Source organism: Bison bison, unplaced genomic scaffold (assembly GCF_000754665.1).
Source record: "Bison bison bison isolate TAMUID 2011002044 unplaced genomic scaffold, Bison_UMD1.0 scf7180017863978, whole genome shotgun sequence".
In the NCBI taxonomy this organism is placed as follows: Eukaryota; Metazoa; Chordata; class Mammalia; order Artiodactyla; family Bovidae; genus Bison; species Bison bison.
The window spans coordinates 464618-477450 of NW_011494550.1; the positions used below are offsets into that span (position 1 = coordinate 464618).

At 41.6% G+C, this 12833-nt stretch overlaps 1 protein-coding gene across 1 annotated transcript in view; it reads right to left on the reverse strand.

Moving 5' to 3' along the window:
- Positions 1–264: 264 nt before the first annotated feature.
- Positions 265–12833, reverse strand: part of LOC104984303 (cytochrome P450 4F6-like) — a 31413-nt gene continuing 18844 nt past the window's right edge. The window contains exons 10-13 of the mRNA XM_010833980.1: positions 1073–1206; positions 926–990; positions 734–813; positions 265–522 (exon numbers count right to left, since the gene is read on the reverse strand). Of these exons, the coding sequence (XP_010832282.1) occupies positions 348–522; positions 734–813; positions 926–990; positions 1073–1206 (454 nt within the window). The 3' untranslated portion in view covers positions 265–347. The remainder of the gene's footprint in view (positions 523–733; positions 814–925; positions 991–1072; positions 1207–12833) is intronic.

A 12833-nucleotide genomic window follows, 5' to 3' on the forward strand; every position in this document is an offset into this window, starting at 1 on the left:
ACTAGGTTGGCTACCTTTGCTGTGGGAGAGTGGTGGATCAGTGGGTCATCTGACCCTGATTGCATCTATCTCTCGGCTCCACCCTTCGCTAAAGAGTAGTCTTGTCATCACGATCCAAGATGGAGCTCCAGGTATCATACCAATATCCGCCTCCAAGACCCCTCCCTCAACTTCCATCCTGCCTCCAACGTTCACAGCCCACCCGCCTGGGTCCTCCCAGGGACCAAGCGCCCCCTGCTGGCTCTCGACGAGACTGGGACAGACTTGACAGCACAATTTTATTCCTGGGAATCTGCAGTGAAGTGTCTGTGGTCAGGGTGGGTCCCAGGATAGAAGGTGGTGGGTCATTACTGGCCTGTGTTCAGTGGCTCCACCTGCAGCCAAAGTCCGCCCTCCGCGCGCAGGATCAGCTCTGGCTTCCTGCGTGGCTCCTCCTCATCCGGCAGGATGCGGAACCGCAGTAGGGTGAGCGCCAGCGCCACCTTCATCTCGTTCATGGCAAACGTCTGCCCGATGCAGTTCCTGTGGGCATTAAGTGAAGGCTCCAACTGTGCTGGGAAACCCTATCATGTTCCATCATGCCCAGAAACTAACTGGGACACCCCTGCCCTCTTCAGGGATGGACAGGGAGGCTAACGGTGTCTGAGACACCCCCTCCACATGGGCTTGCGTGTTCCCTGAGCCCCAGCACCATCCTCAAACCATCCCCACCTTACATACCAGCTGGCCTTACCTGGGCCCTGCCGAAAAAGGAATGAAAGCCAGAGGTGATCTCTTGGGGGCTTCTGGATCAAAGCGGAAGGGATTGAATACCTAGAGTGCAGAGAGAGGCATGGCTACTGGGTGGGACATCTCAGGATACCTGGACACCCCCAGATGTGAACAGAGTGGAGGAGTGTTTGATTTTCCCAGTGGAAGGCAGCACCTCAGGGTCTGGCCAGACTGATGGGTTGTGATGAATCCCGAAGATGCTGATGACACAGATGTTCCCTATGGCAGAGGAGAGAGTGGTCAGGTCAAAGTCTCAGCTGATGGGACCACCAGCCTCCCTCACACCCATTGTTTTGAGCACCTTTGGGGATGACTCGGCCATCTGGGAGCACAACATCATGGGTACAGAGGCGAGAGATGACCGCTACTGGGGGATGCAAACGCAGACTCTCCTTGATGCACATGGTCAGGAAGGGCAACTGGGCCAGGTCCTCCCTAAGTAACCCCCAGACAATTATCCGGGGAGTAAAAACAGAGACACACCCCCAGCCCTCTTACTGCCCTAAAGACCCTCTTTCCACCTTCCTCTGACTCTCACTGCTATAACAAAATTAATTCCAGATGAACCAAAGATTTAATAATTAGGATATCAATATCTCAAGTTACTATTAATAGAAGGAAACAGCCTGGTATTTTTAGAAGAATTTCTGAGCAAAGCACAACACTCCCAGCATACCCTTTACTTTAAAGTGTTAATGTATTTGCATTTTAAAGCTTTTTGAATTGTATAATTAGTTTACAATGTAAAAAAAGTCTCTATAATGGACTTATAAGTTTATTTGAGTAAGTTCTACTCCACACTGTATAGTGAGACAACCTAATATTATTAATGTGTCAAATCTTTCTAAATTAATCAGCATATTCAATGTAATTAAATAAAAATCTAGTTGGTTGGGGGGGCACTCGGAAATCTTCAATTTGAAAGAATTGGAGTTCATCAAGATCTAGGTCAGTTTGAAAACAGAAGATCGATATGGGATCTAGGGGGCTTCCCAGGTGGTACTAGTGATAAAGAATCCTCCTGCCAATGCAGGAAACATAAGAGTCTCAGGTTCAATCCCTGGGTCTGGAAGATCCTCTGGAGGAGGGCATGGCAACCCACTCCAGTATTCTTGCCTGGAGAATCCCATGGAAAGAGGAGCCTAGTGGGCTACAGTCCAAAGGGTCTCAAAGAGCCAGACACGACCGAAGTAACTTAGCATGCACGCATGCATGGGGTCTAGAAAAACGGTACTGATGAGCCTATTTGCAGGGCTGGAATAAGGATGCAGATATAGGGGATGGACTTGTAGACATAGTGGGGCAAGGAGAGGATGGGAAGAATTGAGAGAGTAGCACTGACACATATACAGTACCATGGATAAAATAGATAGCCAGTGGGAAGCTGCTGTATAACACAAGGAGCCCAGCCTGGCACTCTGTGATGACCTAGGAGGGGTGGGATGGGGGATGGGAGGGAGGAGATACATATATACACACATATATGTATACATATACATATGTATACATATACATGTATACATATATACATAGCTGATTCACATTGTTGTATGGCAGAAACGAACACAACATTGTAAAGCAACTATCCTCCAATTTTAAAAAAATTTTTAAAGAAGAAAAAAAAAGATAATAGAAGAACCTAAGGTTTCCCAGGTGCTAGTGGTAAAGAACCTGTCTACCAATAAAGGAAACCTAAGAGATGTGGGTTCATTCCCTAGGTTGGGAAGATCCCCTAGAGGCAGATGTGGCAAACCACTTCAGTATTCCTCCCTGGAGAATCTCATGGACAGAGGAGGCTGGCGGGCTAGAGTTGCAAAGAGTCAGACATGACTGAAGCAACTGAACGCACACAGAAGAACAACCCAGCCTACCAGATATTAAGAACTATTACAAAAATGTAGTAATTTTTAAAAGCATGGTATTGTTGAAAGAACAGTAAAACAGACTCATGGAACAGAATAGAGAACTTGGAGATCAAACATGAGTTGGTGAAAACCGCATCTGGAAAGGAGGCCCTGTAAACCCCTGAGCAGTGGACGGATCATTGGTAGAAGGTATTCAGACAAGTGGTGATGTAGGAACAGAGCTAAATCCTCGGGAACTTCCTGGCAGTGTAGTGGTTAGGACTCTGCACTTGCACTGCAGGGGGTCTGAGTTCCAACCCTGGTCCAGTAACTGAGACAAGCCTTTGTGGGACAAGCCCTGTGGCTCTACCAAAAAAAAATTTTTTTTAAAGAACTAAATCCTCATCTACTCAATATACAGAGTGGGGACTTCCCTGGTGGTCCAGTGGTTAAGAATCCACTTTGCAATGCAGGGAATGTGGGTTCAATCCCTAATTGGAGAACTAAGAGTCTGTGTGCTGAAACTAAGACTCAACATAGCCAAATAAATAAATAAAATTTTCAATATATACATATACACAGAGTATAATCTCCTCTTATATGTGAAAGGTAAAGCCATAATATTAGAAGACAATATAGGAGATATCTTTGTGATCTAGGCATAGGAAAGAATTCTTAAAATCCCAAAAGTACAAACTGGAAGACAAAAAGAAACGTATAAATATGCACAGAATTAAGAACTCTTCTAGTTAATAAATGATACCAGGAGACCAAATTAACATTTATTACGGATGAGATATCTGCAATAAATATATAGGTCTAGAAAAATATCTTGAATATACACGGAATTCCCACAAATCGACAAGAGAGGTGGCAGGGCTCTGGGAGAAAAGTAAGCAGAGGATATGATCTAGGAATTCACGGAATTTCAAACACTGAGATTTCAAATATGAAGAGATGCTCAGAATAACTGGTATCAGAAAAAGGGCAATTACATAGCAAATAGATGTTCAGTTCAGTTCAGTTACTCAGTTGTGTGTGACTCTTTGTGACCCCATGGACTGCAACACACCAGGCTTCCCTGTCCAGCACCAACTCCTGGAGTTTACTCAAACTCATGTCCATCGAGTCAGTGATGCCATCCAACCATCTCATCCTCTGTCATCCACTTCTCCTGCCTTCAATCTTTCCCAGCATCAGGGTCTTTTCAAATGAGTCAGTTCTTTGCATCAGGTGGCCAAAGTTTTGGAGTTTCAGCTTCAGCATCAGTCCTTCCAATGAATATTCAGGACTGATTTCCTTTAGGATGGACTGGTTGGATCTCCTTGCTGTCCAAGGGGCTCTCAAGAGTCTTATCCAATCCCACAGTTCAAAAGCATCAATTCTTTGGCACTCAGCTTTCTTTATAGTCCAACTCTCACATCCATACATGACTACTGGAAAAACCATAGCTTTGATTAGACCTTTTTTGGCAAAGTAATGTCTCTGCTTTTTAATATGCTGTCTAGGTTGGTCATAACTTTTCTTCCAAGGAGCAAGCGTCTTTTGATGTCAAATTTCACATCTATTTGAGGCAAGAATTCACAGGGTGGGTAATGGTAAGGAGTGGCTGAGGTTGTGCAGGTAGAGTGCTGGGCACTGAAATGTGGAGGTGTGGACAGGGACCACCAAGCAGAGGGCATCAGTGTTGTCAAGGAAAGGCAATGTGTCTTTTACAGCCCAGCAAGCTGGCTCCTGGGTAGATTCAGAGAGCTTCTAAGACAGATAAATAAAGACACATACACAAAGATGTTCATTGAGTGATGTGATGGGAGCATCCTGGATATGCAGAACTAAGGGATTGGAGAGGGAAATACAAAGGGCTATTCTGGCCAACTGTGTTAACAAGATCTTCATTACTTTGAAATTCCACAAAGTGAGGAACATTTGTATTCTCGCATGTGCATTTTAGAGATTTTTCTAGTTATATAAAAAAATTAATGTATTCTTTGATGTATTTGGTTGATGAATATTAATCTGAAGCTTTTCATGTTCTTTGCTATTTTGAGTTCCATTATAGATTCATAAATAAAGTCATTAGCAGAGGAAAAAGAAAAACAAATAAATGTAGGGGCAAACTGAACAATGTCCAGAAGGACACAGGAAACCATTGAAGGATGGAATAGAATTTGGACACTGACATATGACAGAGGTTTATATGAAGTGGTGGATGTGTTAACTACCCTTATTGTAATCATTTCACAATATATACATACATCAGGTCATGTTGTGCTCCTAAAATGTACATAATGTTGTACATTGATTATGTCTCAACAAAGCTAGGGTTGGGGCTGATGGGAGGCTTAAGTTCATTGTAGATCCTTTCATGCCTGCTGTTTGGGTTTTAACCAAGTGAATAATTTTTTGAAGTTGGGGGAAGCACAAAAACATTTTTCCACCTTACAGGACTGCTATGCTGAGCAAAACCTTGAAGTTGAGGGCATGACCTCCTTTCTCTATTCCTATACTTCCTCTTCATCCTTCGGTCCTTGGCCCAGAATCTTCCCCTGGACCCCCAGACTACAGCTCACCCTCTCCAGTTTGCTCCTGTAGCTGCAAAGAGATATTTCTTTCTTTAAAAAAAAAATTTATTTTTGGCTGCATTGGCCTCATGGCACATGGGATCTTAGTTCCTGACCAGGGATCAAACCCACATCCCTTGCATTGGAAGGTGTATTCTTAACCACAGGACCACCAGGAAAGTCCCTGCTAAGAGATCTTTCTAATACTCATATCTGACCTGCCCCTCCCCTGCTCAAATATCTCCCAAGACTCCCCATTGCCCTCCTGCATTAGTCATGGATCTCCCTTCAAGAAAGAACCTGCTGGAGAGCTATAAGGAGAGCTGTCAGCTGACAGCCTCCAGCTATAGGGTCTCTGGGCTCTGCTGTAGCATTCAAGCCAAGTCCGCACTTTCCTAGGCAGCTCACACGCAATGACTGGGCACATTACTGCCTGACTGACAATTTCTGCCCAACTTGACTTTTCCTTAATTGTGGCATATCTGCCCATTTCTATCTTTTATCCAATATTGGCTCCCTAAAGGACTTGAACTGATACCTTTAAAAACTTCTATGCAGAGTACATCATGAGAAACGCTGGGCTGGAAGAAGCACAAGCTGGAATCAAGATTGACGGGAGAAATATAAATAACCTCAGATATGCAGATGACACCACCCTTATGGCAGAAAGTGAAGAGGAACTAAAAAGCCTCTTGATGAAAGTCAAAGAGGAGAGTGAAAAAGTTGGCTTAAAGCTCAACATTCAGAAAACAAAGATCATGGCATCTGGTCCCATTGGTTCATGGGAAATAGATGGGCAAACAGTGGAAACAGTGTCAGACTTTATTTTTGGGGGCACCAAAATCACTGCAGATGGTGACCTCAGCCATGAAATTAAAAGACACTTAATCCTTGGAAGGAAAGTTATGACCAACCTAGATAGCATATTGAAAAGCAGAGACATTACTTTGCCAACAAAGGTCTGTCTAGTCAAGGCTATGGCTTTTCCAGTGGTCATGTATGGATGTGAGAGTTGGAATGTGAAGAAAGCTGAATGCTGAAGAATTGATGCTTTTGAACTGTGGTGTTGGAGAAGACTCTTGAGAGTCCCTTGGACTGCAAGGAGATCCAACCAGTCCATTCTAAAGGAGGTTGGTCCTGGGTGTTCTTTGGAAGGAATGATGCTAAAGCTGAAACTCCAGTACTTTGGCCACCTCATGCGAAGAGTTGACTCATTGGAAAAGACTCTGATGCTGGGAGGGATTGGGGACAGGAGGAGAAGGGGACGACAGAGGACGAGATGGCTGGATGGCATCGATTTGAGTGAACTCCGGGAGATGGTGATGGACAGGGAGGCCTGGCATACTGCAATTCATGGGGTCGCAAAGAGTCGGACACGACTGAGGGACTGAACTGAACTACAGAGCAACCTGGAGCCTGAGCAGTGTAGACTGGGAGGGCACACACGCCATGAGCAGGGGCAAACCCAGTGTGGCTCAGATACTGTGAACATGCCCCACACGCGCCAGTGATATTTGTTTGCAGTGTTCCTCCCGCCCCACAGCACGACTGAACTAGTGAGCCTAAATAAGTGACCACTTTCGCCTCCTTGTGTCAGGGCAGAAATTAGACACTAAAGAGACTTGCAAACAGAAGAAGCCAAAATAAACAGAGGGAACCACTTTGGAAGTGACAGGTGCAACAGATTAAAACCCTGTAGTTAGCACCAACTACATTGGAAGGGGCCTACATATGTTGAGAAGTATAAGCGGGAACCAGGAACTGTCTGAAACTGAACTGACCCTACACTGCCCAACTCCAGAGAAATTCCTAGATATATTTTTACTATTATCATTTTTTAATTTTTTTTATTTTTAAGTCCTCTATTACTCGTTTAATTTTCATTTTTATAACCTACTGCTACAGCTAAGTCACTTCAGTCGTGTCTGCTCTGTGCGACCCCATAGACAGCAGCCCACCAGGCTCCCCCATCCCTAGGATTCTCCAGGCAAGAACACTGGAGTGGGTTGCCATTTCCTTCTCCAATGCATGAAAGTGAAAAGTGAAAGTGAAGTCGTTCAGTCGTGTCTGACCCTCAGCGACCCCATGGACTGCAGCCTTCCAGGCTCCTCCACCCATGGGATTTTCCAGGCAAGAGTACTAGAGTAACCTACTATTACCTTGCAAAAAAAAAAAAAAAGACCCTATTTTTAAAGCAAACTTCATATATATTTTTTATAATCTTTGTTATTTTGTTTTGTTTGTTTTTTTAATATAGTATTTTTGACAACCTAACCTCTCTAGATCTTTAAACTTTGATTTTTGGCATTTGTTATCAATTTTGTACCTTTAAGAATCCAATCTTCAGTACCCATTTTTACTTAGGAGTGTGATTACTGGCTTGATTGCCCTCTCCCCGTTTTGACTCTCCTTTGATTCCCCTAGGTCACCTCTATCTCCTCCCTCCCCCTTCTCTTCTCCACTCAACTCTGTGAATCTCTTTGGGTATTCCGTGCTGTGGAGAACACTTAGGGAACTGATTACTGGCGAGATCTATCTCTCTCCTTTTGACCCACCTCTTCTCCTGATCATCTCTATATCCTTCTTCCCTCTTCTCTTCTCTATGTATCTCCATGAACCTCTCTGGCTATTCCAGGCTGTGGAGAGCATATAGAGATTTGATTGCTGGCTAGATTGCTCTCTCCCACTTTTGATTCCCCCTCTTCTCCTCCTGATCACCTCTATCTCCCTCCTCCCTCTTCTCTTCTCCATGTAACCTAGTGAACCTTTCTCGGTGTCCCTCATTGTGCAGAATCTTTTCTCCATTAAACTAAATGTTTTATCATTAGTGCTGTATGGATGGAGAATTCTTGAGGCTACTATAAGAATAAGACTGAAAACCAGACAGGAGGCTTAAATCCAAAACCAGAGAACTCCTGACTCCAGGGAACATTAATCAATAAGAGCTCATCCAAAAGCCTCAATACCTACATTGAAACCAAGCTCCACCCAAGAGCAAACAAGTTCCAGAGCAAGACATACCACTCCAATTCTCCAGCAAAGCAGGAATATAATCCTGAGCTTTAATATACAGGCTGCCCAAAGTCACACCAAACCCATAGACACCTCAAAACTCACTACTGGACACTTCATGGCACTCCATAGAGAAGAAATCCAGTTCCACCAGCCAGAACACTGACGCAAGCTTCCCTAACCAGGACATCCAACCCCACCCACAGGGAGGAACATCCACAATAAAGAGGAACCACAAACTGCCAGAATACAGAAAGGCCACCCCAAACACAGCAATCTAAACAAGATGGAAAGGCAGAGAAATATTCAGCAGGTAAAGGAACATGATAAATGCCCACCAAACCAAACAAAAGAGGAGTAGATATGGAGTCTACCTGAAAAAGAATTCAGAATAATGATAGCAAAAATGATCCAAAATCTTGAAAACAAAATGGAGTTACAGACAAATATCCTAGAGACAAGGATTGAGAAGATGCAAGAAATGTTTAACAAGGACCTAGAAGAAATAAAAAAGAGTCAATATATAATGAATAATGCAATAAAGGAGATCAAAAACACTCTGGAGGGAACCAACAGTAGAATAACTGAGGCAGAAAATAGGATAAGTGAGGTAGAAGATAGAATGGTGGAAATAAATGAAGCAGAGAGAAAAAAAGAAAAAAGAATGAAAATAAAGGAGAACAATCTGAGAGACCTCTGGGACAATGTCAAACACCCCAACATTCAAATCATAGGAGTCCCAGAAGACAAAAAGAAAGGCCATGAGAAAATACTTGAGAAGATAATAGTTGAAAACTTCCCTAAAATGGGGAAGGAAATAGTCACACAAGTCCAAGAACCCAGAGAGTCCCAAACAGGATAAACCCAAGGCAAAACACCCCAAGACACATATTAGTCAAATTAACAAAGATCAAACACAAAGAACAAATATTAAAAGCAGCAAGGGAAAAACAACAAATAACACATAAGGGGATTCCCATAAGGATAACAGCTGATCTTTCAATAGAAACTCTTCAGGCCAGAAGGGAATGGCAGGACATACTTAAAGTGATGAAAGAGGGGAAAACCCACAACCCAGATTACTGTACCCAGCAAGGATCTCATTCAAATATGAAGGAGAAATCAAAAGCCTTACAAACAAGCAAAAGCTGAGGGAATTCAGCACCACCAAACCAGTTCTTCAACAAATGCTAAAGGATCTTCTCTAGACAGGAAACACAGAAAAGGTGTATAAACTCAAACCCAAAACGACAAAGTAAATGGCAATGGGATCATACTTATCAATGATTACCTTAAATGTAAATGGGTTGAATGCCCCAACCAAAAGACAAAGACTGGCTGAATGGATACAAAAACAAGACCCCTATATATGTTGTCTAAAAGAGACCTACCTCGAACAAGGGACACATACAGACTGAAAGTGAAGGGCTGGAAAAAGATATTCCATGCAAACAGAGACCAAAAGAAAGCAGGAATAGCAATACTCATATCAGATAAAATAGACTTTGAAATAAAGGCTGTGGAAAGAGACAAAGAAGAACACTACATAATGATCAAAGGATCAATCCAAGAAAAAGATATAACAATTATAAATATATATGCACCCAACATAGGAGCACCGCAATATGTAAGGCAAATGCTAACAAGTATGACAGGGGAAATTAACAGTTACACAATAATAGTGGGAGACTTTAATACCCCACTCACACCTATGGATAGATCAACTAAACAGAAAATTCGCAAGGAAACACAAACTGTAAATGATACAATGGACCAGTTAGACCTAATTGATATCTATAGGACATTTAACCCCAAAACAATGAATTTCACCTTTTTCTCAAGTGCACATGGAACCTTCTCCAGGATAAATCACATCCTGGGCCATATATCTAGCCTTGATAAATTCAAAAAACTTAAAATCATTCCAAGCATCTTTTCTAATCACAATGCAGTAAGATTAGATGTCAATTACAGGGGGAAAAAACTATTAAAAATTCCAACATATGGAGGCTAAACAACACGCTCCTGAATAACCAACAAATCACAGGAGAAATCAAAAAAGAAATCAAAATATGCATAGAAACGAATAAAAATGAAAGCACAACAACCCAAAACCTATGCGACACTGTCAAAGCATGCCAAGGGGAAGGTTCATAGCAATACCTCAAGAAACAAGAAAAAAGTCAAATAAATAAGCTAACTCTACACCTAAAGCAACTAGAAAAGGAAGAAATGAAGAACCTCAGGGCCAGTAGAAGGAAATAAATCTTAAAAATTAGGGCAGAAATAAATGCAAAAGAAACAAAAGATACCATAGCAAAAATCAACAAAGCTAAAAACTGGTTCTTTGAGAAGATAAATAAAATCGACAAACCATTAGCCAGACTCATCAAGAAACAAGGGAGAAGAATCAAATCAACAAAATTAGAAATGAAAATGGAGAGATCACAACAGGCAGCACAGAAATACAAAGGATCATAAGAGACTACTATCAGCAACTATATGCCAGTAAAATGGACAACTTGGAAGAAGTGGACAAATTCTTGGAAAAGCATAAGTTTCCAAAACTGAACCACGACGAAATAGAAAATCTTAGCAGACCCATCACAAGCATGGAAATCAAAACTGTAATCAGAAATCTTCCAGCAAACAAAAGCCCAGGACCAAACGGCTTCACAGCTAAATTCTATCAAAAATTTAGAGAAGAGCTAACACCTATCCTACTCAAACTCTTCCAGAAAATTGCAGAGAAAGCTGCCAAACTCATTCTATCATCATCATCACCTTAATACCAAAACCAGACAAATACGCCACAAAAAAAGAAAACTACAGGCCAATATCACCGATGAACATAGATGCAAATATCCTTAAAAAAATCCTAGCAAACAAAATCCAACAACACATTAAAAAGATATTCCATGCAAACAGAGACCAAAAGAAAGCATGAATACATCATGACCAAGTTCTTTATCCCAGGGATGCAAGGACTCTTTAATATCCACAAATCAATCAATGTAATACACCACATTAACAAATTGAAAGATAAAAACCATATGATTATTTCAATAGATGCAGAGAAAGCCTTTGACAAAATTCAACATCCATTTATGATAAAAACCCTCCAGAAAGCAGGAATATAAGGAACATACCTCAACATAATAAAAGCTATATATGACAAACCCTCAGCAAACATTATCCTCAATGGTGAAAAATTGAAACCATTTCCCCTAAAGTCAGGAACAAGACAGGTGTGCCCACTCTCACCACAACTATTCAACATAGTTTTGGAAGTTTTAGCCCCAGCAATCAGAGAAGAAAAAGAAATAAAAGGAATCCAGATTGGAAAACAAGAAGTAAAACTCTCACTGTTTGCAGATGACATGATCCTCTATATAGAAAACCCTAAAGACTCCACCAGAATATTACTAGAACTAATCAATGAATATAGTAAAGTTTCAGGATATAAAATTAACACAGAGAAGTCTCTTGCATTCCTATACACTAACAATGAGAAAACAGAAAGAGAAATTAAGGAAACAATTCCATTCACCATTGCAATGAAAAGAATAACATACTTAGGAATAAATCTACCTAAGGAAACAAAAGACCTATCTATAGAAAACTATAAAACACTGATGAAAGAAATCAAAGAGGACACAAATAGATGGAGAAATATACCATGTTCATGGATAGGAAGAATTAGTATAGTGAAAATTGAGTACACTACTCAAAGCAATCTATAGATTCAATGCAATCCCTATCAAGCTACCAACAGTATTTTTCACAGAGCTAGAACAAATAATTTCACAATTTGTATGGAAATACAAAAAATCTCAAATAGCCAAAGCAATCTTGAGAAAGAAGAATGGAACTGGAGGAATCAACCTGCCTGACTTCAGGCTATGCTACAAAGCTGCAGTCATCAAGACAGTATGGTACTGGCACAAAGACAGAAATACAGATCAATGGACCAAAATAGAAAGCCCAGAGATAAACACATATACCTACGGACACCTTATCTTTGACAAAGGAGGCAAGAATATACAATGGAGAAAAGACAATCCCTTTAACAAGTGGTGCTGGGAAAACTGGTCAACCACTTGTAAAAGAATGAAATTAGAACACTTTCTAACACGATACACAAAAATAAATTCAAAATGGATTAAGATCTAGACATAAGACAAGAAACTATAAAACTCTTAGAGGAAAACATAGGCAAAACACTCTCTGACATAAATCACAGCAGGATCTTCTATGACCCACCTCCCAGAATATTGGAAATCAAAGCAAAAATAAACAAATGGGACCTCAGTTCAGTTTAGTCACTCAGTCATGTCAGACTTTTTGTGACCCCATGAATTGCACCATGCCAGGCCTCCCTGTCCATCACCATCTCCCGGAGTTCACTCAAACTCACATCCATCGAGTCAGCAATGCCATCCAGCCATCTCATCCTCTGTCATCCCCTTCTCCTCCTGCACCCAATCCCTCCCAGCATCAGAGTCTTTTCCAATGAGTCAACTCTTCACATGAGGTGGCCAAAGCACTGGAGTTTCAGCTTTAGCATCATTCCTTCCAAAGAACACCCAGGGCTGATCTCCTTTAGAATGGACTGGTTGGATCTCCTTGCAGTCCAAGGGACTCT